General features: G+C 41.8%; 1 protein-coding gene across 3 annotated transcripts in view; it reads right to left on the bottom strand.

Annotated features, from left to right (window-relative positions):
• PDE8A (phosphodiesterase 8A) overlaps positions 1 to 25,077 on the bottom strand; it is a 143,875-nt gene that overhangs the window by 73,821 nt on the left and 44,977 nt on the right. Inside the window, exon 1 of one of the 3 annotated variants that reach the window (XM_059057283.2) lies at positions 23,615 to 24,508. The exons of the other annotated variants lie outside the window; for them this stretch is intronic. Within the exon in view, the coding sequence (XP_058913266.1) occupies positions 23,615 to 23,827 (213 nt within the window). The 5' untranslated portion in view covers positions 23,828 to 24,508. Of the gene's footprint in view, positions 1 to 23,614; positions 24,509 to 25,077 lie in introns of those variants that run through there. 3 annotated transcript variants of the gene reach the window in all.

Genomic DNA, 25,077 nt, shown 5'->3' with positions numbered 1-25,077 from the left:
GGCACTGACATATATACCCTACCAAATGTAAAACAGATAGCTAGCGGGAAGCAGCTGCATAGCACAGGGAGATCAGCTCATGCTTTGTGACCACCTAGAGGGGTGGGATAAGGGAGGGTGGGAGGGAGACGCAAGAGGTAGGGGATATGGGGATATGTGTATACGTATAGCTGATTCTCCTTGTTATACAGCAGCAACTAATACAACAACATAAAGCAATTATACTCTGATGAAGATGTTAAATAAATAAATAAATAAATAAATAAATAAAAAGAATGGACAGCTGAGGGCAAAAGTCTCATTCTTCCTGGGAAAACAATTCTGAGTACAGGGTCTACACCCAAGTGGGTGAAATAACTTTTACAAACAAAGGACAGCATAACTTTATGATCTCAACTTGTAAAAATAACTCGCCATCGCATTAATTCTAAGAAATAAAACAAGCTATAGATTAATTTTTTTAAGAGAATGGATTCTACCTCAGTATAATTTTAGCAGTATAATTTTAAAACATTAATGTTTCAGCAATTCTATTTTACTATTGAATACTTTCTTTATTTACTTAACTAGATTGCATTTTAATCTTACATCCTGTCTACGGGGTATATCCGGCTCTCAGGACCTCTGTCAAGCGGTGTCCCAGCAGAGCCGGACAACTACTTACCACTGCCCCCCCCCAAATAACCACCACCAGGAAATCTGATGACATTACTCAGTGAGCAGACGTCAGCAGTGGGCCCTCAAAGAGTAAACAACTTCCCAACAGCTCTGGATAAGGGAATCGGAACTACTAGAATTCGTGCATTCATCCTTTCCTTGTATATGAAAATCAGAATCAAACTGACCTAATGCTTCAGGCCATAGCCCTCTTAATAATTATTTATTTTTCACATTAATATTTAGAAGGGAATAGTCATTTTCAAATCAGTTTTAATAATAGCTTTCAGCTTCAAAAGCAACTGATATTTTTAGGTAATACAGGAACAATAATATATTCATGAACTGATATCAGTAATTATACAAGTTGTTGAATTTAGTCTTTTGGGTTTTCAAATATTTATATATTTATTAAGATTTATTGTTAAAAAAGACTGTTAAATTGGGATATCAGATAAGGATGATGTCTGTTTGTATTTTATTATTTTGAAGTAATTTTTTGTTAATATGGCTGATGGAAATCTGAAATACATTATTATTAACACCTTGATGAACCACCTATCAGTTTTCTTTCATTTGCCTAACTGACGTAACTGCAGGGCAAAGTTACTATGTTATGAATCTTGATCACCAGTTGGGGTAGGAGAGGAAAGAGATATATAATTCTAACCTGCCTAAATATTCTACTCCCCTGACCCTCCCTATTCCTTGCCTGGTTTTTTTTCTGCAGCTTTAGTTACCATTTGCCCCACTACATATTTTATTATCTTCTTATTAAAGGAGTGTCTCTCCCATGAGAATGCAAGTTCTACAAAGACAGGGATTATCTGATTTATTGCTATATTTCCAATACCCAAAACAGTGCCTAGCACATGGCAGACATTCAAAAAATACTTCTGAATGAATGTTTACTCAACAGCTAATCTTATTTTTCTCTGTATTTAAATTTTTATTTTATTAAGTCTTTTGAAAATGTAATATATTTATTTTTTAACATCTTTATTGGAGTATAATTGCTTTACAATGAGCTAATCTTTTTGAACCAATCATTTATCTAAAAATCATACTCATACCAGCTTATACATACACACATGTATATAATACAGCACTTCCAGTTTTCAGAGTATTTTCATATATATTTTATATTGTAAAGGAACACAAAGGAAGGAAGCAATCTTAGGAAAAGCCTAAGCACTAGGAACCACAAAAGAATCATGGGATCTATCTTTTTCCTATATCCCTTTATTAGAAACAGAAAGTTATGCTGGGATCAATTTATATTAATTGTTTACAAACCTAGGAACTTTAGTAAAGACATAAATCAGATTTTGTCTTGAGCCATACTGTCCCCTCCAGGCTTTCCCTGTACAGCCAGTGGCCATCTTGTCTCTGTCTCTCTGGGCGAAGAGTGGTAAATTGATCAAAGGGGCACAGTTCTTAGGTGGGAAGAGTCAAAATTAACCCAGACATTTGTGGACCACCTACTTACTATGTTATAAGCCAAGCACAGAGGTAGGTACTGGGAGTGCAAAGACCAAATGCCTACCCTGTCCTGAGTAGGAGGGGGGGAAAACATAAATTATGACAACATGGTGCAGATTTAATATAGAAAGAAGGTGTCTAATATGTGCTAAATACTTTGCTCCCAATCATATTTAAATCCAATTTAGTCCTTACCCTATGAGTAAGGGAAGCTCATTAACTCCATTTTATTGATGACCAAACTGAAGCTCAGAGCCATATTATTAAAGTGCTGGTAAGTGGCAATGATGGGAACTGGGACCAATTCACAGGAACTTAATTCCTGTGGTCTTTTTTTTAAAAAAAAATAAATTTATTTATTTATTTTTGGCTGCATTGGGTCTTCGTTGCTGCGCACAGGCTTTTTCTAGTTGCGGCGAGCAGGGGCTACTCTTTTTTTTTTTTAAATCATAATAGAATTTTTTTTTAGAAGAAGAAATTGGGGGTAGGAGTTTATTAATTAATTTATTTATTTTTGCATGTTGGGTCTTCGTTTCTGTGTGAGGGCTTTCTTTAGTTGTGGCAAGCGGGGGCCACTCTTCATCGCAGTGCGCAGGCCTCTCACTATCGCGGCCTCTCTCGTTGAGGAGCACAGGCTCCAGACGCACAGGCTCAGTAGTTGTGGCTCACAGGCCTAGTTGCTCTGTGGCATGTGGGATCCTCCCAGACCAGGGCTCGAACCCATGTCCCCTGCATTAGCAGGCAGATTCTCAACCACTGCACCACCAGGGAAGCCTGGGGGCTACTCTTCATTGCGGTGCGCAGGCTTCTCATTGCGGTGGCTTCTCTTGTTGAGGAGCACGGGCTCTAGGTGCGTGGGCTTCAGTAGTTGTGGCTCGCGGGCTCTAGGGCGCAGGCTCAGTAGTTGTGGCACACAGACTTAGTCGCTCTGCAGCATGTGGGATCTTCCTGGACCAGGGCGTGAACCCGTGTCCCCTGCATTGGCAGGCAGATTCTTAACCACTGCGCCACCAGGGAAGCCCCCTGTGGTCTTTTCATGCTTCACTGGGAAAGGCCTAAAGTTACCTGACCCTAACCTGTATCTAGCTGAAATAAGACCAAGAACCTGGAAAGCAGCACCCATCCATTTGACAAATCTTTGTTGAACACTCACTATGTGTAAGATGGTTTCCTAGGCACTGGGCATTCAACAGAGAACAAGACAGATAATATTGCTACACAGCAGGGAGAGGTTTGACGGAGAGTAACCGGGTTGCTGTTTTGACTCGGAGTCAAGGAAGGCTACTCTGAGGTGGCACTGTGGAAGGCGAGATCTGAATGACGAGGAGTCAGCCACGCTGGGAGTGGAGGAGGAGCACCAGGCAGAGCACAGGCCCAAGGTGGGAACAGGGTGGACAGTTGAGGAAAGGAGGGGGAAGAGTGCCGAGATGAGCTCACGGCCAGGCAGGAGCAGTAAGATGCGGAGCTTTCTAACCCAGAACAAGAAAACTGGGTTTTATTCTAAATTTCATGAAGAGCCACTAGAAAGTTTCAGAGAAGGGAATGATATGATCTGATTTTTATTTTTTAAAAATATCCCTTTGGGGACTTCCCTGGCAGTGCAGTGGTTAAGACTCTACGCTCCCAATGCAGGGGGCCCGGGTTTGACCCCTGGTTGGGGAACTAAGATCCTGCATACCGTGCAGTGCAGCCAATAATAATCATAATAAAATAAATTAATGAATGATCCCTTTGGCTACCTGTGGAGAACAGTCAGTGAGAGAGTGAGAGTAGAGGCAAAGAGACAGTAAGGAAGTTTCTGTAGTAGTCCATGTGAGAGAGGATGGTAGCCTGGCCTAGCAGTTGCCATGGAGATGAGTAGATGAATCTGGGGTGTGTTTTGGAGGTGGAGTGATCAGGACTTGCTGATGGACAGAACACAACCAAATCCACCGATTCCCAGACCAGAGTTCTGATATCTGACTTGAAGTTTTATGTCAGTGTTGTGTGGAAATTTGGGGTTCTGCAGGGCGTCCTAATAGAAGCTGGTGTGGATCTGCTTGGTCCTTTCCAGTTCCACCCACAAGATGGCACCAAGATCTACCCTGAGGCAAAGCTCCTTCCTAGCTGCTTCCCCTGGTCCTTCTCCCAGAGCAAGCAAAATACTCCATTATCCATCCTCAATGTCCCAGTCTCTTTTTTCTCCCCTTACCTGGTCTTAATATGCCCTTCAGTCAATTTAAACAGCACATATTTACAAGAAGCCTTTTATATGTTACCTCAATTGGATGCCAAAATCAAGTCACATGCTAGGGTGAAACTGTTCAGGTTCTTTTTTCCCAAACCCATAGTGCTGGGCAAAAATGGTGTCTGGATTAAATGAACTATTTAAAGAGCCTATCACAGTTCCTGACAGTGAGCAAATGCCCAATAAATTCTAAATATCTACAGAAAAGGTTTTCCAAGAAGTTTTTGCTATGAAACTATAATTTTTCACACAGAGGCATTTTTAAAACTATATTTTTCCAAAGAGCTGTTTCTTTCAGAGCACTTAGGTAACCTCTAATAAGAACCATTAACGTCACAGTACCTTGAAATACTGTACAAAATAGGACCCACTTCTTAAATATTATATTAATGTAGTTGATACTGGGGACAAATAAAGGTTTTCTAGAAACCCTGCAAGAAGACTGCCTCTGAAGGTGAAAACAGAATCAACCCAGAAAAATTGAGGATAGCCAACTGAAGGATTAACCCAACCCATGAGCCTCTCTTTCACTGTGTCAGTGAAATTTAAGAATCCTCAAATCCAACTGCAGAAATCTAGCTGTAACATCATGGAGGCAAGACCAGAATCTACGTCTTCCCCACCCCCTCCAAAAAGAGAAGACTGACCACTTGGATCTTCCCATCAGAATGAGGAGGGTGTAACAGGCAGCCCAGGAGAGGGAAGCCAGAGGTTGAGAACTCAGTGCTATTAATTCAGCTCCCTCCCAGAGAAAAACTGAATCCAGCAGGTATGGATGATCTAGATATCAAAAGGAATATTCCTAACTTATAAATTAATAATTTAGCATCCTGCCTCTCTCTGGGACAAGTCTATTTTAGGCGTATTTACATTTATCAGTCATGTTTATCTCACACCCTGCACACTCAGACAGCAGTGAGCCTTATTCAGAAGGCTCCACAGCTGCTTGCCCGCCTACCTGACCACTCCCACCAACCCAACTGCAAGCCCCAGCCTAGATTTTACTGGGTTAGCTTAATGGACCTCAGTGCTGTCTGAAGGGGATTACACTGAGAATGACAACCCATGCAACACAGTGAATTATCCAGAATCATCCAAACTTCCCTTCACCAGTATTCCTGAGGTGGGACACAGAGGGGTTTGAACTCTGACCCCTCTCCCCTAAGAAACTGTAACTTTAGGCAAGTTTCTTCACTTTGCTAAATCTCACCTGGAAATTAGTGACTGTGAAGATGAAATGAGTAACAGATATGCAGCTCTCTGCATGGTGCCTGGCATACAGTTAAGTGCTCCATAGTGAGCAGCCATTATCACTAGTGAAAGGGGACGCATAAGCATTCACAATGCCCCTGGTTTGGTTCTAGAGCAATGAAGAAATCCTTACTAGATATGGAAGCTAAAAACGTAGGTTTTGACAGAAAGTGGGTTTCCAACCTGAAAGTTGTGGCACACAGGCCCTAGAGTGCTCAGACTTCAGTAGTTGCAGCTCGCAGGCTCTAGAGCGCAGGCTCAGTAGCTGTGGTGCCCGGGCTTAGTTGCTCCACGGCATGTGGGATCTTCCCGGACCAGGGCTCAAACCCGTGCCCCCTGCATTGGCAGGCAGATTCTTGTTTTTGTTTTTTTTTTGTTTTTTTTTTTGGTGGTATGCGGGCCTCTCACTGTTGTGGCCTCTCCCTTTGCAGAGCACAGGCTCCGGACGCGCAGGCTCAGCAGCCATGGCTCACGGGCCCAGCTGCTCCGCGGCATGCGGGATCTTCCCGGACCGGGGCATGAACCCGTGTCCCCTGCATCCGCAGGCGGATTCTCAACCACTGCGCCACCAGGGAAGCCCGGCAGGCAGATTCTTAACCACTGCACCACCAGGGAAGTCCTAAGGTAAAATCTTGACCAGAAGTTGTCTGGTATTTATATTTTTTAAATGTATATCTACATCCTCCAAACTAAATACATTTTTAAGACTTTTTTCAGAGTAGTTTTGGGTTTACAACAATATTAAGAGGGAGGTACAAAGATTTCTATTATACCCCCTACCCCCACACAGGCACAGCCTCTGCCACCATTAACATCACTCACCAGAACAATACATTTTTTAACCAAGGATGAACCTACAATGACACATCATAATCACCCCAAATCCATACTTTAACTTAGGGTTCACTCTTGGTGTTGTACATTCTATGGGTTTGGACAAATATACAGTGATGTGTATCCATCATTATAATATCCTATAGACTATTTTCACTGCCCTAAAAATCCTCTGTACTCTACCTGTTCATCTCTCCCCACCCCCTACCACTGGCACCCCCTACCATTTATCTTCGTATTGTCTCCACAGTTTTTTGCCTTTTCTAGACTACCATATAGTTGGAATCACACAAGTATGTAGCCTTTTCATATTGGCTTCTTTCACTTAGTAATATGGATTTAAGGTTCCTCCATGTCTTTTTTGTGGCTTGATAGCTCATTTCCTTTTAGTACTGAATAATATTCCACTGTCTGGATGTACCAAAATTTATCCATTCACCTACTGGAGGTCATCTTGGTTGCTTCTAAGTTTTGACACTTATGAATAAAGCTGCTATAAACATCCTTGTGCAGGTGTTTGTATAGATATGTTTTTGGGTAAATACCAAGGAGAGCAATTGCTAGATCGTATGATAAGAGTATGTTTAGTTTTGTAAGAAACTGCCAACCTGTCTTCCAAAGTGGCTATGCCATTTTGCATTCCCCCTAGCACTTTTTGCACCCTCCAACCCCATTGCTCCACATCCTTGTCAGCATTTGGTGTTGTCAGTGTTCCAGATTTTGGCCATTTAAATAGGTGTAGGGTAGTATCTTACTGTGGTTTTAATCTGCATTTCCCTGACAACACATGATGTTGGACATCTTTTCATATGCTTATTTGCCATCTGTATATCTTCTTCAGAGGTGGCTGTTAAGGTCTTTGGCCCATTTTTTAATCAGATTGTTCATTTTCTAATTGTTGCATTTTTAAGAGTTCTTTATATATTTTGGACACCAGTCCCTTATCAGACACATCTTTTGCAAATATTTTTCCCAGTCTGTGGCTTGTCTTCTAATTCTTTTGATATTGTCTTTCACAGAGCAGAAGTTTTTAATTTTAATGAAGTCCAGCATATCAATTCTTTCTTTCATGGATTACATCTTTGGTGTTGTATCTAAAAAAGCATCACTATAACCAAGGTCATCTAGGTCTTCTTCTATGTTATCTTCTAGGAGTTTCATAGTTTTACATTTTACTTTTAGGCCTATGATCCACCTTGAGTTAATTTTTGTGAAGGGTGTGACATCTGTATCTAAATTCATTATTTTGGATATGGATGTCCAGTTGTCCCAGCACCATTTGTTGAAGTGACTATCTCTGTTCCATTGTATTGCCTTTGCCACTGTGTCAAAGATCAGTTGGCTATATTTATGTATGTCTATATCTGGGCTTCCAACTTTGTTCTTTAATATTGTATAGCTATTCTGGGTCTTTTGCCTCTCCATATAAATGCTTTAATCAGTTTGTCAATATCCATAAAGTAACTTGCTGAGATTTTGAAGGGGATTGCATTGAATCTATAGATCAAGTTGGGAAGAACTGACATCTTGACAGTATTGAGCCTCCCTACCCACAAACATGGAATCTCTCTCCATTTACTTGGTTCATCTTTGATTTTGTTCAGAATTTTTTAGTTTTCCTCAGATAGATCTTGCACATATTTTGTTAGATTTATACCAAAGTTTATTATTTGTTTTTTGGGTGCTAATGTAAATGGTATTGTTTTTATTTTCAAATTCTGCTTGCTCATTGTTAGTATATAGGAAAGCAATTGACTTCTGTATATTAGCTGTGAATCCTGCAAACTTGCTATAATCACTTACTAGTTTCCAGAGTTCTTCTGTCTGTTGTTTTGGATTTTCTATACAGACAATCATGTCATCTGTGAACAATGACAGTTTTATGTCTTCCTTCCCAATCTGTATACCTTTTATATCCTTTTCTTGACTTTTTGCATTAGCAAGGACTTTCAGTATGTTAAAAAGAAGTGGTGAGAGGGGACATCATTACCCTGTACTTGATCTTAACAGGAAAGCTTCAAGTTTCTCACCATTATGTATGATATGAGCTGTAGGTTGTTTGCAGATATTCTTTATCCAGTTGAGGGAGTTTGCCTCTACTCCTAGTTTGCTGAGCGACTTTTATCATGAATGGGTTTTGGATTCTGTCAAATGTTTTCTCTATCTACTGATATGATCATGTGATTTTTCTTTTTTAGTCAGTTGATGTTGTGGATTAATTAATCTTCTGAGTAGGATCACTCTTGTGTACCTGGGTCTGTTTATATTTATTTGATTTGCTAATATTTTGTTGAAAAAGTTTGCATCTATGTTCAGGAGAGATGTTGGTCTACAGTTTTCTTTTCTTGTAATGTCTTTGTCTGGTTTTGGCATGAGGGAAATGCTGGCTTCATAGAATGAGTTAGAAAGTATTCCCTCTCCTTCTATATTCTGAAAGAGATTGGAGAGAACTGGTGTAATTTCTTCCTTAAATGTCTGGTAGAAATGATCATATGGTTTTTATTCCTCAGTTTGTTGATGTGGTGTATCACACTGATTGATTTGCGAATACTGAAGAATCTTTGCATCCCTGGGATAAATCCCACTTGATCATGGTGTATGATCCTTTTAAAGTATTGTTGGATTCAGACTGCTAGTATTTTGTTGAGGATTTCTGCGTCTATGTTCATCAGTGATATTGGCCTATACTTTTCTTTGTTGTGGTATCTTTGTCTGTTTTTGGTATCAGGGTGATGGTGGCCTCACAGATGAGTTTGGGAGTATTCCTTCATCTGCAATTTTTTGGAATAGTTTCAGAAGGAGAGGTGTTAACTCTTCTCTAAATGTTGATAGAATTCGACTGTGAAGCCATTTGGTCCTGGACTTTTGTTTGTTGGGAGGTTTTGGTTTTTGTTTTTCCTTGGCTGTGCTGCTGCACAGCTTGCGGGATCTTAGTTCCCCGACCAGGGACTGAATCTGGGCCCTCGGCAATGAAAGCGCAGTCTTAACCACTGGACCGCCAGAGAATTCCCTTGTTGGGAGTTTTTAAATCACAGTTTCAATGTCAGTACTTGTGATTGGTCAGTTCATATTTTCTATTTCTTCCTGGTTCAGTCTTGGAAGGTTGTACCTTTCTAAGAATTTGTCCATTTCTTCCAGGTTGTCCATTTTATTGGCACATAGTTGCCTGTAGTAGTCTCTAATGATCCTTTGTATTTCTGTGGTGTCCATTGTAACTTCTCCTTTTTCAGTTCGAGCCCTCTCCCTTTTTTCCTTGATGAGTCTGGCTAAAGGTTTATCAATTTTGTTTATCTTTTCAAAGAACCAGCTTTTAGTTTTATTAATCTTTTCTATTGTTTTCTTCATTTCTATTTCACTTATTTCTGCTCTGATCTTTATATCTTTCCTTCTACTAACTTTGGGTTTTGTTTCTTCTTCTCTCTCTAGTTGCTTTAGGTGTAAGGTTAGTTTATTTGTGATTTTTCTTGTTTCCTGAGATAAGATTGTACAGTATTGCTATAAACTTCCCTGTTAGTACTACTTTTGCTGTGTCCCATAGGTTTTTGGATTATCATGCTTATGTTTTCATTTGTCTCTAGGTATTTTTTGATTTCCTCTTTGATTTCTTCAGTGATCCACTGGTTGTTTAGTAGCATACTGTTTAGCCTCCATGTGTTTGTGGTTTTTACAGCTTTTTTCTTGTAATTGATTTCTAATCTCAAAGTACTGTGGTCAGAAAAGATGGCTGATATTTTTTCAATTTTCTTAAGTTTCCTGAGGCTCGCTTTGTGGCCCAACACGCGATCAATCCTGGAGAATGTTCCATGTGCACTGGAGAAAAATGTGCATTCTGCTGCTTTTGGATGCAATGCTCTATAAATATCAATTAAATCCATCTGGTTTAATGTGTAATTTAAGGCCTGTGTTTACTTATTGATTTTCTGTCTGGATGATCTGTCCACTGATGAAAGTAGGGTGTTAAAGTCCCCCACTATTATTGTGCTACTGTCGATTTCTCCTTTTATGACTGTTAATATTTGCCTTATATAGTGAGGTGCTCCTATGTTGGGTGCATATATATTTATAATTGTTGTATCTTCTTGAATTGATCCCTTGATCATTACGTAGTGTCCTTCCTTGGAAGAATCAATATTGTCAAAATGACTATACCACCCAAGGCAATCTACAGATTCAATGCAATCCCTATCAAATTACCAATGGCATTTTTCACAGAACTAGAACAAAAAAATCTTAAAATTTGTATGAAGACACAAAAGATCTCGAATAGCCAAAGCAATCTTCAGAAGGAAAAACAGAGTTGGAGGAATCAGGCGCCTGGACTTCAGACTATACTAAAAGCTACAGTCATCAAAACGGTATGGTACTGGCACAAAAACAGAAATACAGATCAGTGGAACAGGACAGAAAGCCCAGAAATAAACCCACACACACCTATGGTCAATTAATCTACAACAAAGGAGGCAAGACTATACAATGGAGAAAAGACAATCTCTTCTACAAATGGTGCTGGGAAAACTGGGCAGCTACACTTAAAAATAAATGAAATTAGGGCTTCCCTGGTGGTGCAGTGGTTGAGAATCCGCCTGCCGATGCAGGAGACACGGGTTCGTGCCCTGATCTGGGAAGATCCCACATGCCGCAGAGCACCTAAGCCTGTGAGCCATGGCCGCTAGGCCTGCGCGTCCGGAGCCTGTGCTCCGCAACGGGAGAGGCCACAACAGTGAGAGGCCCACATACCGTAAAAAAAATAAAAATAAAAATAAATAAATAAATAAATAAAATTAGAACATTCTTTAACACCATACACAAAAGTAAACTCAAAATGGATTAAAGACCTAAATTTAAGACTGGATACTATAAAACTCTTAGAGGAAAACATAGGTAGAACACTCTCTGACAAAAATTGCAGCAATATCTTTTTCAATCCATCTCCTAGAGTAATGGAAATAAAAACAAAATAAACAAATGGGACCTAATTAAACTCAAAGGTTTTTACACAGCTAAGGAAACCATAAACAAAATGAAAAGACAATCCACAGAATGGGAGAAAATATTTGCAAATGATGTAACCAACAAGGGATTAGTCTCCAAAATTACAAACAGCTCATGCTGTTTAATATCAAAAAAACAAACAACCCAATCAAAAAATGGTCAGAAGACCTGAATAGACATTTCTCTAAAGAAGACATACAGGTGGCCAAGAGGCACAAGAAAAGATGCTCAACATCGCTAATTATTAGAGAAATGCAAATCAAAACTACAATGAAAGAGCACCTCACACCAGTCAGAATGGCCATCATCAAAAAATCTACAAACAATAAATGCTGGCGAGGGTGTGGAGAAAAGGGAACTCTCCTACACTGTTGGTGGGAATGTAAACTGGTATACTCACTATGGAGAACAGTATGGAGGTACCTTAAAAAACTAAAAATAGAGCTACCATATGATCCCGCAATCCCACTCATAGGCATATATCCAGAGGAAACCATGGTTTGAAAGGATACATGCACCCCAATGTTCACTGCAGCGCTGTCTACAATAGCCAAGACATGGAAGCAACCTAAATGTCCACTGACAGATGAATGGATAAGACGTGGTACATGAACTTCCCTGGTGGTGCAGTGGTTAAGAATCTGCCTGCCAATACAGGGGACACAGGTTTGAGTCCTGGTCCAGGAAGATCCCACATGCTGTAGAGCAACTAAGCCCGTGCGCCACAACTATGGAGCCTGCGCTCTAGAGCCCGTGAGCCACAACTACTGAGCCCATGTGCCACAACTACTGAAGCCCGAGCGCCTAGAGCCCGTGCTCCAAAACAAGAGAAGCCACTGCAATGAGAAGCCCGTGCACCACAACGATGAGCAGCACCCTCTTGCTGCAACTAGAGAAAGCCCGCACGCAGCAACAAAGACCCAATGCAGCCAAAAATAAATTAATTTTTTTTTAAAAAAGAAGATGTGGTACATATATACAATGGTATATTACTCGGCCATTGGAAAGAATGAAATAATGGGACTCCCCTGGTGGCGCAGTGTGTAAGACTCCATGCTCCCAATGCAGGGGGCCCATGTTCGATCCTCCCTGGTGAGGGAACTAGATCCCACATGCACGACACATCTAAGAGTTTGCATGTCACAACTAAGAAGCCCGTGTGCCGCAACTAAGGAGGTGGCAAGCCGCAACTAAGGAGCCCACCTGCCACAACTGAGGAGCCCAAGTGCTGCAACTAAGTAGCTGGTGAGCTGCAACTAAAGAGCCCATGAGCCACAACTAAGGAGCCTGCCAGCCGCAACTAAGACCCAGTGCAACCAAATAAATAAGTAAAAGAATAAAATAATGCCATTTGCAGCAACATGGATGGACCTAGAAATTATCATACTAAGTGAAGTAAGTCAGACAAAGACAAATGTCATATCATATTGCTTATGTGCAGAATCTATTAAAAAACAATACAAATAAGCTTATTTACAAAACACAGACAGACTCACAGACTTAGAGAACGAACTTATGGTTACCAGGAGGGAAGGGTGGAGAGGAGGGATAGACTGGGAGTTTGGGATTGACATGTACTCACTGCTATATTTAAAATAGATAACCAACAAGGACCTATGGTATAGCACAGGGAACTGTGCTCAATATACTGTAATAACCTAAATTGGAAAAGAATTTGAAAAAGAATAGATACATGTATATGTATAACTGAATCACTTTGCTGTATACCTGAAACTAACAACATTGTTAATCAACTATACTCCAATAGAAAATACAAACTTAAAAAAAATATATTTGGTAGAATTCACCAATGAAACCATATGGGACTGGTGCTTTCTGCTGTGGAAGGTTATTAACTACTGATTCAATTTCTTCAATAGATATAGGTCTATTCAGATCTATTTCTCCTCACGTGAGTTTTGGCAGATAGTGTCTTTGAAGGAGTTTGTCCATTTCATCTATGTAAGCAAATGTGTGGGCACAGAGCTGGTTCACGGCATTCTTTTACTAACCTTTCAGTTTCCATGGGCTCTGCAGTGAACTCTACTCCTTCATTTCTGATATTAGTCACTTGTGTCTTCTCTCTTTTTTAGTTACCCTTCTATAGAGGCTTATAGATTTTATTGATCTTTTCAAAGAACCAGCTTTTGGTTTCAAGGATTTTCTCTACTGATTTCCTGCTTTCAATTTCATTGATTTCTGCTCTAATTCTTATTATTTCTTTTCTTCTGCTTACTTTGGATTTAATTTGCTCTTCCTTTTCCCTAAGTTTTCTAAAGTGAAAACTTAGATTACTGATTTTAGATCTTTCTTCTTTTCCAATATATGTATTCAATGCCACAAATTCTTCTCTAAGCACTGCTTTTGCTGCATCCCAGAAATCTTGATAAATTATGTTATCACTTTCATTTAGTTCAAAATATTTTAAAATTTCTCTTGAGATTTCTTGTTTGACCCATGTGTTAATTAGAAGTGTACTGTTTAACCTCCACATATTTTGGGATTTTCCAGTTACCTTTATGTTATTGATTTCTAGTTTAATTCCATTGTGGTCTGAGGACAGACATTGTATGATTTCTATTCTTTTAAATTTGTTAAGGTGTTGTGGCCCAGAATGTGGTCTATCTTAGTGAGGGTTCCATATGAGCTTAAGAAAAATGTACATTCTGCTGTTGCTGGATAAAATAGTCAATAGATGTCAATTTTATCCAGTTAACTGATGGTAGTGTTGAGTTCAACTATGTCGTTCCATAGTTTTTTGCCTGCTGGATTTGTCCATTTCTGAAAGGGGGTGCTGAAGTTTCCTACTGTGATAGAAGAATCCACTATCTCTCCTTGCAGTTCTATTGGGTTTTGCCTGATGCAGTTTGATGCTCTGTTGTTGGGTGCATATACATCAAGAATTGTTATGACTTCTTGGAGAGTTGAACTCTTTGTCATATGTAGTACCCTTCTTTATCCCTGATGACTTTCCTTACTTTGATGTCTGTCCTGTCTGAAATTAATGTAGCTAGTCTGCTTGCTTTTGATTAGTGTTAGCATGGTACATCTTTCTCTATCCACTTTACTTTTAACGTATATGTGCTTTTATATTTAAAGTGGATTTCTTGTAGATAACATTTTTTTCTGCTATTTACTGTGGGAATCTGGTCAAGCTCCTGCAGGTAAATCTCACAATGTTGTGGGGGCCACCGTGCCACGGTTCCCCTGGAGATTTTAACTCTGAGTTACCTGCATTGAGCTGCCAGCAATTCACCAGTCACAGTTCAGGTTTTCCTACCTGGCACTGTTTGGTGTGGAGGTTTCTCCGCATGAGTCTCTGGTAAGCAGTGACTCCCTGTATTTGCCTAGCTATCCAATTTCGGGGGCAACAGTTTACCCTGTGTCTTCCCCTCTATTATGGATTTAAGAACAGTTGTTAATTTTTCAGTCTGTTCAGCTTTAATAGTTGTTAGGACAGAGTGTTGACTTCCAAGATCCTTATGTACAGAACTGGAAACCAGAAGTCTAATACATTTTGAACAAAATTATGTACAGGAAGTCTCAATTTACAATCCAAATATACTTATTAGATCATAGTAGTCATAACTGCATAAGCATGTTGGAAAGCAGGGAGTGTCAAGGGGAATGTCATCTCTGAAACTGGTGCAGAGAGGGCATCCCAGCACCATCCTCCCTGAGACCGCTCTCTGCTTCCTTTGACAGGTTATGGGGTGGGGGGGAAAGGGAGGCAGGCAAATTGACTTTATTACTGCATTCAAAGCAACCACTTGTTAATAACTACTGGTGAATAGAAAGTGTTATTTTAAGCATTTTATATTCTAATATGCTAGACTGTTATTTATGTACAGTGGTTTAGTAAGTTACAGTTATGCTTTAGGAAATAAGTTCAGGGTTTTGAGTTGACTTATAATGAATTGTAATTTTTCCCACTCAAAACAGTAAGAAATGACTCCTAGTTGAAATTTTCTCTTAGAGTATGCGATGTTCAGGAACCAATTACTAATAAGCCAAAACTGCCTATGCATACCCTATGTCCCAGAAGTGAGAATTTGGGGTCTATTCACATAGATCTTTAAGGGGACATGCGCAAAGATGCCTGTCCAGGGTTATGCGTAGTGGCAGGGAGTTGCAAGCAATATGGGTATGTCTAACTGGGGGACAGTAATATAGTAGATCTTTTCTTTTTTTTTTTTTTTGGCCACTCCGTGGCATGTAGGATCTTAACTCCCCAGCCAGGGATTGAACCTGTGCCCCCTACAGTGGAAGCTCAGAGTCCTAACCACTGGACCACCAGGGAATTCCAATATGGTAGATCTTAAAAGCATATGCTAAGTGAAAAAAGTAAGAAAACAGAATAGGATCTGTAATACAATACCACTTACATAAATTAAAATACATAAGCCCGTGACAGTACATACTTTATAAGAACACATAAAAACAAAATGACATACATTAAACACATTAGAATGGTGGGCACGGAGGGAGTGGAGAATCAGATATAAATAAACCAAACAACAAAAAAAGAGAGGAACCTTGGGAAGTAGGCAAGGATTTTTAAACACAAAAAGCAATAACCATAAAGGAAATGATTGATAAATTAGATTTTTAAATTAAGAATTTTGTTCATCAAAAGACCCTAGTCAGGGACTAAAAGGTAAGTCACAGAATGGGAGAACGTATTTGCAAAACATATAACCGACAAAGGACTCATACCCATAATATATAATGAATGCCTGAAGATCAGTGAGACAAAACCAGACAACCCAACTGGAGAGAGCCTTGCACAGGCAGATGATGTTAATATCCTAAGAACTAAGAAGGCTAATTCAATCCTCTGTATCAGAATTTCATTCAGGAAAAGAAGTGAGCTCATCAACAATTTTACAAAAATGCATGTAAGCAGGAAATTTGAACAGTTATTTTAAACTTTATATAAAGTTTAAAGTTATATATAAAACATATAAACAAATGTCATTGGCTAGTCTCTTCTATTTTAAGAGAGTTCTTGACAGAATGGAAAAAGCAGCATATGCATCTACAATTTGTGTATCTACCAGGGGAAATGAGTTATTTATGCAATTACTACACAGTTGAAAGCTTTGTTTCCATAGAGATTATGACACAACTGATTTAGGCCTTAAATTAGAATATTACGATTTGAATTGAGAAATGATCCTTTTGTCTAAATGAATAGTGTATTCAGTGCGAATAAAAGCTCCACACATTTGCTGATATCATTTCCTCTTCACTTCAGTAATAATTAATAATGAGAATACATCCACATAAGTCCTAAAAAGTAATTCATACCCCTAAAGTTTCACAAGTGCCTGAAAACATATAGGGAATGACATATATTTACAGGATGTACAAAAATACATAAAGAATTAACACAAAACATTTCAAAATTTCTTTCTGCTCATTTCACATAAATGACACTTAAATAGTCTCTTGTACTAATGGTGTGAACAGCAAGACAAAAAAGTCAGTTCTATTTTCCTTCTGTCATCACTACCTGAATTTAACAGATAAACTGTATACTGTCAGTGTTGGGAGGGGGTGAGGAATGCACGTTAATCCAGAGCAGAGAAACATCAGAATGTTACATTTCAAAAGGAGTGAAATATATGACCCATAAATATAGTACATGTAAAATCTTTCAGGGGCTCCACATTGCCCTTCATAAAGCCTGGACTCTCTGATATGGCATTCAAGTCTCCTGTAGTGCTTGAAGCCTACGCTTCAGCTGCCCCAACCACTTAGAACTCCTTGAAAGCCCATGTTGCTTGCCGTGGCCATGTCACTCATTCAGTGTGGCACACTCCTGCTTTCTTCCTCTTCTCCTCTAATTCCTCCTCATCTCTCTAAACCCAATCATGGAGAAACTCTACCTATGCCTCTAGCCCCAACCCTTATCTGGATGAGCTGCCACACCTATGTGTTGTTTCCAAGGCATCCTGGGTTTATCTTAAGTTTATCTTCATCTCAGTGGGATTATATGCACTTGTCTCCTCTACCAGACTGGCTTCTGAGTTCTATTCACTTTCATAAAACTGGAACCTAAGAAAGAAAGTACAGTGCTCACTAACTGCTGAATGAATTACTGAATTCTGAATTCAATTACTAAATAACTATAATCCCCAACATTTCCCCATGTTTTCATAATAAATGTTTCTAAAGGAAATACCTAAGGAAAAAAAGAAAACAATAAATCCCAGTTGTTAGAGTAAAATCAAGATTGACTAGGTTTCCTGATAGGCTAATATTATATCATATATCATTCTGTTCTCTTTCCAATTTCCCTGTGAGATCTTTCCAGCTGAATGGCTATTCTACCTCTCTCTCAAAGGTCTCCAAAGAAATGATCCAATCTTTAATTTTGTTACAGTTGAGTGTCTTCTCAATTAGCCAAATACTCAAGAGAAGTTCTGCTTGATTAGATTCTTGTTTTGTTGCTACTCTGGGTATTTTGGCTCCCCAGGTCAACTGCTATTGTCAACATTTTGTTTAGATATCATAGAAAGTGCCTGACCTCATTTTGAAAAATTGTTTGCCATTAAATTATAACGTATAATAAGTGAAAAACAGCACTGGGTTTGAGCACACGTAATTGAATCTCAGAAGAAAGCATGATATACAAAAAACTGGAAGTAAGCCTTCTCTTCTCTAGTTCAATTAAAGGCACAATTCTCATATAAAAATGTTAGGATATGACCACATGATTTTGTAGAAAAATTTGTAAGACCAATAACAAATAACAGCAAAACTATTTTGGAGATTAATAATAAATTTTGAATGTATATCTATATATACTCAAAATATCTTTACGTATCAAGCTAAATGAAACCTGAATTTTATCATGCTGAATTTTCCCAGTAAAAAGAGTTATTAGAGGGCTTCCCTGGTGGCACAGTGGTTAAGAATCTGCCTGCCAACGCAGGGTTCACGGGTTCGAGCCCTGGTCCGGGAAGAACCCACATGCTGCAGAGCAACTAAGCCCGTGCGCCACAACTACTGAGCCTGCGTTCTAAAGCCCGTGAACCACAACTACTGAGCCCACGTGCCACAACTACTGAAGCCCACACACCTAGAGCCTATGCTCTGCAACGAGAGGCCACTGCAATGAGAAGCCTGCGCACCGCAAGGAAGAGTAGCCCCCGCTCGCTGCAACTAGAGGAAAGCCCGCGTGCAGCAATGAAGACCCAAAGCAGCCAAAAATTTAATTAATTATTTTAAAAAGAGTTATTAGAGGGCTTCCCTAGTGGCGCAGTGGTTGAGAATCCGCCTGCCGATGCAGGAGACACGGGTTCGTGCCCTGGTCCGGGAAGATCCCACATGCTGCGGAGCAACTAAGCCCGTGAGCCATGGCTGCTAGGCCTGCGCGTCCGGAGCCTGTGCTCCGCAACGGGAGAGGCCACAACAGTGAGAGGCCCGCATACCGCAAAAAAAAAAAAAAAAAAAAAAAAAAGAGTTATTAGAAAAAGTATTAGATACGGTATCAAACATACATTGCAGTGATAAGGAATAAATCTAAAACATGAAGCTATATTCATGAATTACCCTCAGAAATGAAATTAGGGCAGACGACTTCTGTAAGTAGCTAGTTTCACCTATTATATGTTAATTTTTCCTAAATAGTTTTCAGTAAACAGGTAGCTGAGGACTTGAGGAAACATACAGATTACTAGCACACTGAAGACTTTTCAAGAGAATGACATTGTGGGGCAGGTCCATGGGGCTGGCTTAACCCACCATACCATAGGTAGTCTGAAGAAAGACTTAACAGGAGAGAACAAGAAGTCTGAATACGTGGTTTTGTTTTTATGACCTTTTAACTTGGATTAGCTTTAGGTACTGCACGGCAGAGAGGGCATGTGAACTTGGGGGCTTGTGACCTGTGGTGGGTCTGAGGACAGGGTCCCATCAGGAATCCCTGAAGAACTTCTCACAGAACCCACTTCCAGAGGTGAATGTGCTTGGGAACATGGGACTCAGAATAGACAGCTTGGTAGTGAATGCAATGCATGAAATAAATCTGGGGAAAGTCTTATCTCCACTGCCCTTCTGGAAGGTGAACATTTGAGAGTCTGATATTCCAGTGAGCCAATAGTTTGCTTCTATAATTGGTATGTTGAATATGCAAGGCTCTTGCAGGGTAAACAAAAGTGTCTTTACATCATTTTCCGGCTTTAAACCTGTTTAATGGTAGTGCTTCCTCCACTCCTAAAACGAGGACAAGTCTCATAAATTTTCTGCCCTCCCTTTCTTAATACTAAGTGCTAGAGTTGCATTTTATTAGTTTCCTAGGGCTGCTGTAACAAATTACCACAAACTAGGTGGTTTGAAACAATAGAAAGTTATTCTCTCACAGTTCAGGAGGCCAGAAGTCCAAAATCAAGGGGTAGGCAGGGTTGCTTCCTTCTGTAGGATCTGAGGGAGAAGCTATTTCATGCCTGTCTCCCAGCTTCTGGTGGTTGCCGGGAATGCTTGGCTTTCCTTGGCTTGTAGCTGCATCAATCCCATCTCTGCCTCTGCCATGACATGAACTTCTTATAAGGACAACAGTCACTGGACTTAGGGCCCAGCCTAATCCAGTATGACCTTGTCTTAACTAATTACATCTGCAAAGACTATTTCCAAATAAGTCATATTCTGAGGTTCCAGTGGACATTAATTTTGAGGACACTATTCAACCCAGTACACTCATTAAGTCACAAATACAGCCTCAATTAGTAATTAAAAGTGATCAGTCTACTTCATTTACATAAAGTTCAAATCAGGCAAAACTAATCTACAGTATATTTTGGCGGGGGTGGGGGTAGCCTAGTAGGTGACTGAAAGAGAATATCAGGAAGCCTTATAGGTTCCCGGAATATTCTACTTCTTGATCTGGAAGCTGGTTACATGTACAAGAATTCATCGAGTTGTACACTTATGAGTTATGCATTAACTGCATTAACTTTCAAAAAGAGTTTAGGTACTTTAAAAAGAAAACGATCAGTCCAGTAGCTTAACAGCACTTCAGTTTTCATCTGAAGAAGATTCTCTCTCCATCAGCAGGGCCAGTTGTGGGGCAGCACGCCTTTGGGGAAGCAGGTGCTGCTTCTCTCCCCTTCACTTCCTCTCCTACCTGCCAGCTGCCGTTTCTGAGGCAGGGAGCATAAGAAAGGACCAGAGAGAAGGTCTCACGTGACTGGTGCTATTAGACGATTTCTCACTCTAGGAGCCTGATAGATTTTTAAAGCTTTTTCTCTTATGGAGGGAGCATTTTTGTGGTTTCTCTGGAATGTCCTACTGTGTCCCTCCCACTGCAGTGCCTCTTCTGTTAGGGAACCATATTAGCAGAGTATGTGATTCGACTTCCTGATGACCAAGCTGATGACCTCCAATTTCCATTTATATTTACTGATATGACAGATAGTGGCCTTAGTTCTATCAATTATTTTTGTTATCCTTTGTAGAGACTGTTCATTTTCCTTTGTGTGTATATTTTGATATTTAAGATGGCTTATTTTTTAATCTAGTGGTTACTTTTATTAATATCTGAAAGCCTTTATTATAGACAGTATCTATTTAATCCCCCATGAGAAATGATAAAATTAAGATATTTTCTTCTCTTGCACCATCCCTCACTGTCCTATTTTAGTCCATCATACTATATCCTGTTTAACTTTGTACTCTTAAATATACCTAAACCTCCAGTAATTTGTGTGTTAGCTTTGAACGATACCCTTTGAACCCTACCTATTAAAGATGAGGAAAGAATATTCTAAATTTACCACCATCTTCTTTCCTCTTCTCTCAAATTTGGTTAGATAATTTCATATTGTCAGGTCATATAACTGTCACATTCTGTTCTATTGCACTAATCTCCAAATCTGTTTTAACCTACAGGTAAACAGACTCAATGCTTGTAACAGTTCTATTGCTGGAGTTTTTCCTGTTACCGCTTGGTGGACTGAAGTTTGTCTTTCACTAGATTCCTCAAGAAGAGTTCATGGGGATATTCTTTCTCAAGTTCTTATATTTAAAAACTTGTTTTTTAAAAAAATACAATTTCAATGAATATAAAATCCTTGGGTCAATCTTACTCTTCTTAAGGATTTTGTCAGTCTTCTCCCATGTTGATTGATGATAAGGAACAGCCAAATTTTCCCCTTTTATAAGTTAGTTGATCTTTTGTCCTGGCCGTCCAAATAATTCTTTACATTTGAAGTCCAATAACTTTACTGGGATACACTGCAAGGCTGATGGTTCTATGTTAATTTTTCCTGGGTATACAGTGCATCCTTTCAAACTGTAGATTCCAGTTCTCCTTTCCAAAACCTTAAATTTTTATTTTGTTTATTATTTGTTTCCTTCTTCAGGGAATTTTTGTACTTTTCATTCATATGTCTAAACTATTTCTGTTTTCACTTCGCTCACTTACTCCTCTTCTGTTTTCTATACACTGTCTTGGTTAACTTTGAACTTGCCTTCATTACTTTGATGGGTTTTATTTTTCCCTTCACTTTCTTTCTTGAACTTAGTTTTTTTTGCCTACTGACTTGCCATTTCTTCCCTGAGCTCCTGTATTTCTGATTTGTGCTCCAGCTCTTTACAGCGGTAAAGTGACTTTTTCTTTAATTTGTGAAATATTTCATCATAATTTTCACTTGTTCTGTGCCAGTATTTTTCTAGTGAGTGTTGGTCATCATCTTTTTGTTTTTTCATGTTTCTTCATCTTCTTTTAAGTAACTATGTTTGACTAGATCCTGAACTGGTCCATTTTTGATTACTCATTCTTGAAGGCGGTTTATTCTACACCAGTTATTTGAAGAAGACTCACTTGGGAGAAGAGCCAGAGCCATGTTCAGGGGAACGGGAGTGTTCTTTCTTTTTCTGGCGGGATGGTATACGTGGACACACAGAGTGGGGGAAGGTATTCCTGAGCTTCTCTCTCTCTCTCCAGCCAAAGAGACAGGCAACTGTGAGGGCTGTTTACAGTGCAGACTCCTCTCCTTCCTGTCGCCACAGCTCAGCCTGCTCCCCACAAACGTTACTTGCACTAAGTCCTCCTTCAGTCCATGCCCCTCTGCATCTTGCTATCAAACTGGATCCAGTGAAGCTTCTGCCACCAGCCTGTGCACTCATTTCCACCATTTCAAACCAAACATTTTGGTTTTGAACCCCATGGTGCATCCCTCACCTTGGAAAGTACTATTTGCTACTTCAGTTTTCTTTTCCTAACGTCTGCAGCTGCAAGTGTCTTCTGTCTACTTCCTCTCATACTCCTGGTCCAATCTTTCAAAAGCCCTTTCACTTATTTTCTGGTTTGGGGTTTCAGACATCTCCTAATTTCTTCAAAGACAGAGTTTTCATTTCTCGGTTGTTCTTCCCCCTCCTAGTTGCTTGGGGTAATTTTCCAGGGGAGGATGAAGAAAGGCTTACTTCACAAACTGTCCCAGTAAGAATGCTTAATAAAAAATTAACTTTGTTCTACTGAATGCTTCAAACAACACGTTTCTGATACTATTTTCTAATTACATATGCTTCAAGTACAACATGCATGCTAATAAACGTGGACCTCCAATACATGTGCAATGAAGCAAAGCTGATGTTCCAGATTACATTTTAATAGCCCCAAAGAAAATGGAAAACTGCAACTGCATGCTTGTGCAAAGCTGACAAAGGGAAGACGCAACACGGTGGTAGGGTCCAGTACCCCGGCTTCACAGTGCTAGCCGACCTTCCCTTTCCACCACGAGAACCAAAAGAACAAAGTTCACACTGATTAACGTTCAGGATCGCGCCAGAATATCCTAGGGGGGTTCCTCTATACCCGCTGTTTGGGAGGTAATGGATTCAGGCGCCTGGGTCAAGTTCACAGCGGTCCCTCCTGCTCGACACGTCGGGTCAGATGTCTCCCAGGAACCGACGCCGCGGCTCCGAAAGCGGCCTAAGCACACCTCTACTAAGCACAGTCCCCAGGACCAGGTTTGGTCCGCCTCCGGTCACTGCCCTGGCAAGACGGTCCGCTGGCGTCCGTCAAAGTCATCCAAAGCCAGGCGACAGGGCACCGCGGCTTGGGAGGGAGCCCCGCCCGTCCCTTCGAGAAAACTGCCGCGCCGCAGGGCCCGAGTTTCACCGCGGACGCAGCCTCGGAGTCCCCGGCCGCCCGGCACCCCTTACCGTGTTGCCCTTGCCGCTGCCAACGCTTGGCTCGGACTCCACGAGGCTGGAGCCGCAGGACCGGGCCGAGGCGGCCGTCGTCTGAACGGGTGGGAGGCGCGGCCCGCCGGGCTGCAACGGCGACGCCGCGGGGCCCGGCGCGTCCTCGGCCTCGTTGCCGCCCTGGTACACCGCCCGGCTCTCGGAAGCGTGGATGCTCTGGGCACAGCCCATGCTGGCGGCGGCGGCGCCGACACGCTGGCGGGTGGCCGCGAAACGGTTAGTAAACTGCCAACCGGGCGCCTCACGGCTGCCCAGAGCGCCTTGTCATCGCCGCCTGGGCGGGCGGGCGGCGACGAGCGCGGATCTCACGCCAGTAAGTGCGGCCGCCCCTTTTATCGCGGTGCGGGCGCAGCAGCTGAGGCGGTGGGGAGGGGGCGGTGGGGCGGGCAGTGCACCTCGGCCGCCCCTCCGAACATGCGCCTCCTGAAGCGGGAGACGCTGGCCGCCTCCCTCACATCGCCGCGCTCGCCTCGGCAGCACCGCGCTTCCGGGGAATTTCGGGGGAGGAGATTTGAGCTCTCCCGACCCGAGAGCAAGAGAGTCCGCGCCGACCCCCGAGGGACGTGAGCTCCCTGCTGCTTCCGCTCACGGCCCCATTCCCGCTCCGCGGCGCTGCAGCCGCCGACTCTCGAGGCTCGGGCACCCACGCCGCTCCGCCTGCCGCCCCACGAAAAAATGCTCGTGGTCCGAGGGCTGGTGGCGGAGAAAGCTAGCCTAGATCGCTCGCCGTTGAGGGGTAGGGACCGGAGGAAGCCGGTCGGGGTGGCGAAGCCGCGTCCGCCCGGGTAGGGAAGGAGAGACCTCGGCTCCAGTCGGATCTGAAGCCGTGCCGTCGAGAAGCGCTGAAGCGGCGGCGCTCACCCGGGAGCTGCGGGCGGAGCGACTCCGGCTCCCTTTCCCAGGCCGGATCTTCCCGGCACCACGCCGCGCCCAGCCCCCAGCTGTGACCTCCAGCGGGTGCTGGCGTCAATGCAAAGCCGCTGGGGCGCCCGACGCCTCTTCCCGGCCCCTCCCGCCACTGACCATGCGCGGCCACGACGGGAGGGGCGGGCGCGCTGCCCGGCTGCGGGGAGAAAGACTTGCCCAAGGCCACACACAGCCACCCGGGGCCGGTGGGCTCTGACCTCGGGCCTGCGGCCATCAAAACCCAGACCAATGCGTTCGAATCCCGGCTCCTTAACTTAGCAGCTGCTTGACTAATAGATAATTAGAGATAACGGTCACTATCTCGGAGCCATTAAAGAGGCCGGTGGAAGGACCTCTGTTTCGGGCGGTCCCAGGCAGGTGGGGTCCGGGCATTATTGTCGGGGGTCGCACTTGTGCGTTCCTCTCGCGCCAAGACCTGGAGCACCATGCTCGCCTACACAGGCGACTGGGAGGCTGTGATGCTGGGATGCTAAGAAGCTACATTTAGGGCCAAG

The sequence above is a fragment of the Kogia breviceps genome, chromosome 3, assembly GCF_026419965.1.
Source record: "Kogia breviceps isolate mKogBre1 chromosome 3, mKogBre1 haplotype 1, whole genome shotgun sequence".
Taxonomy (NCBI): domain Eukaryota; kingdom Metazoa; phylum Chordata; class Mammalia; order Artiodactyla; family Physeteridae; genus Kogia; species Kogia breviceps.
Note: the sequence above shows the minus strand (reverse complement) of the source record. Positions and strands in the feature narration are given on the sequence as shown.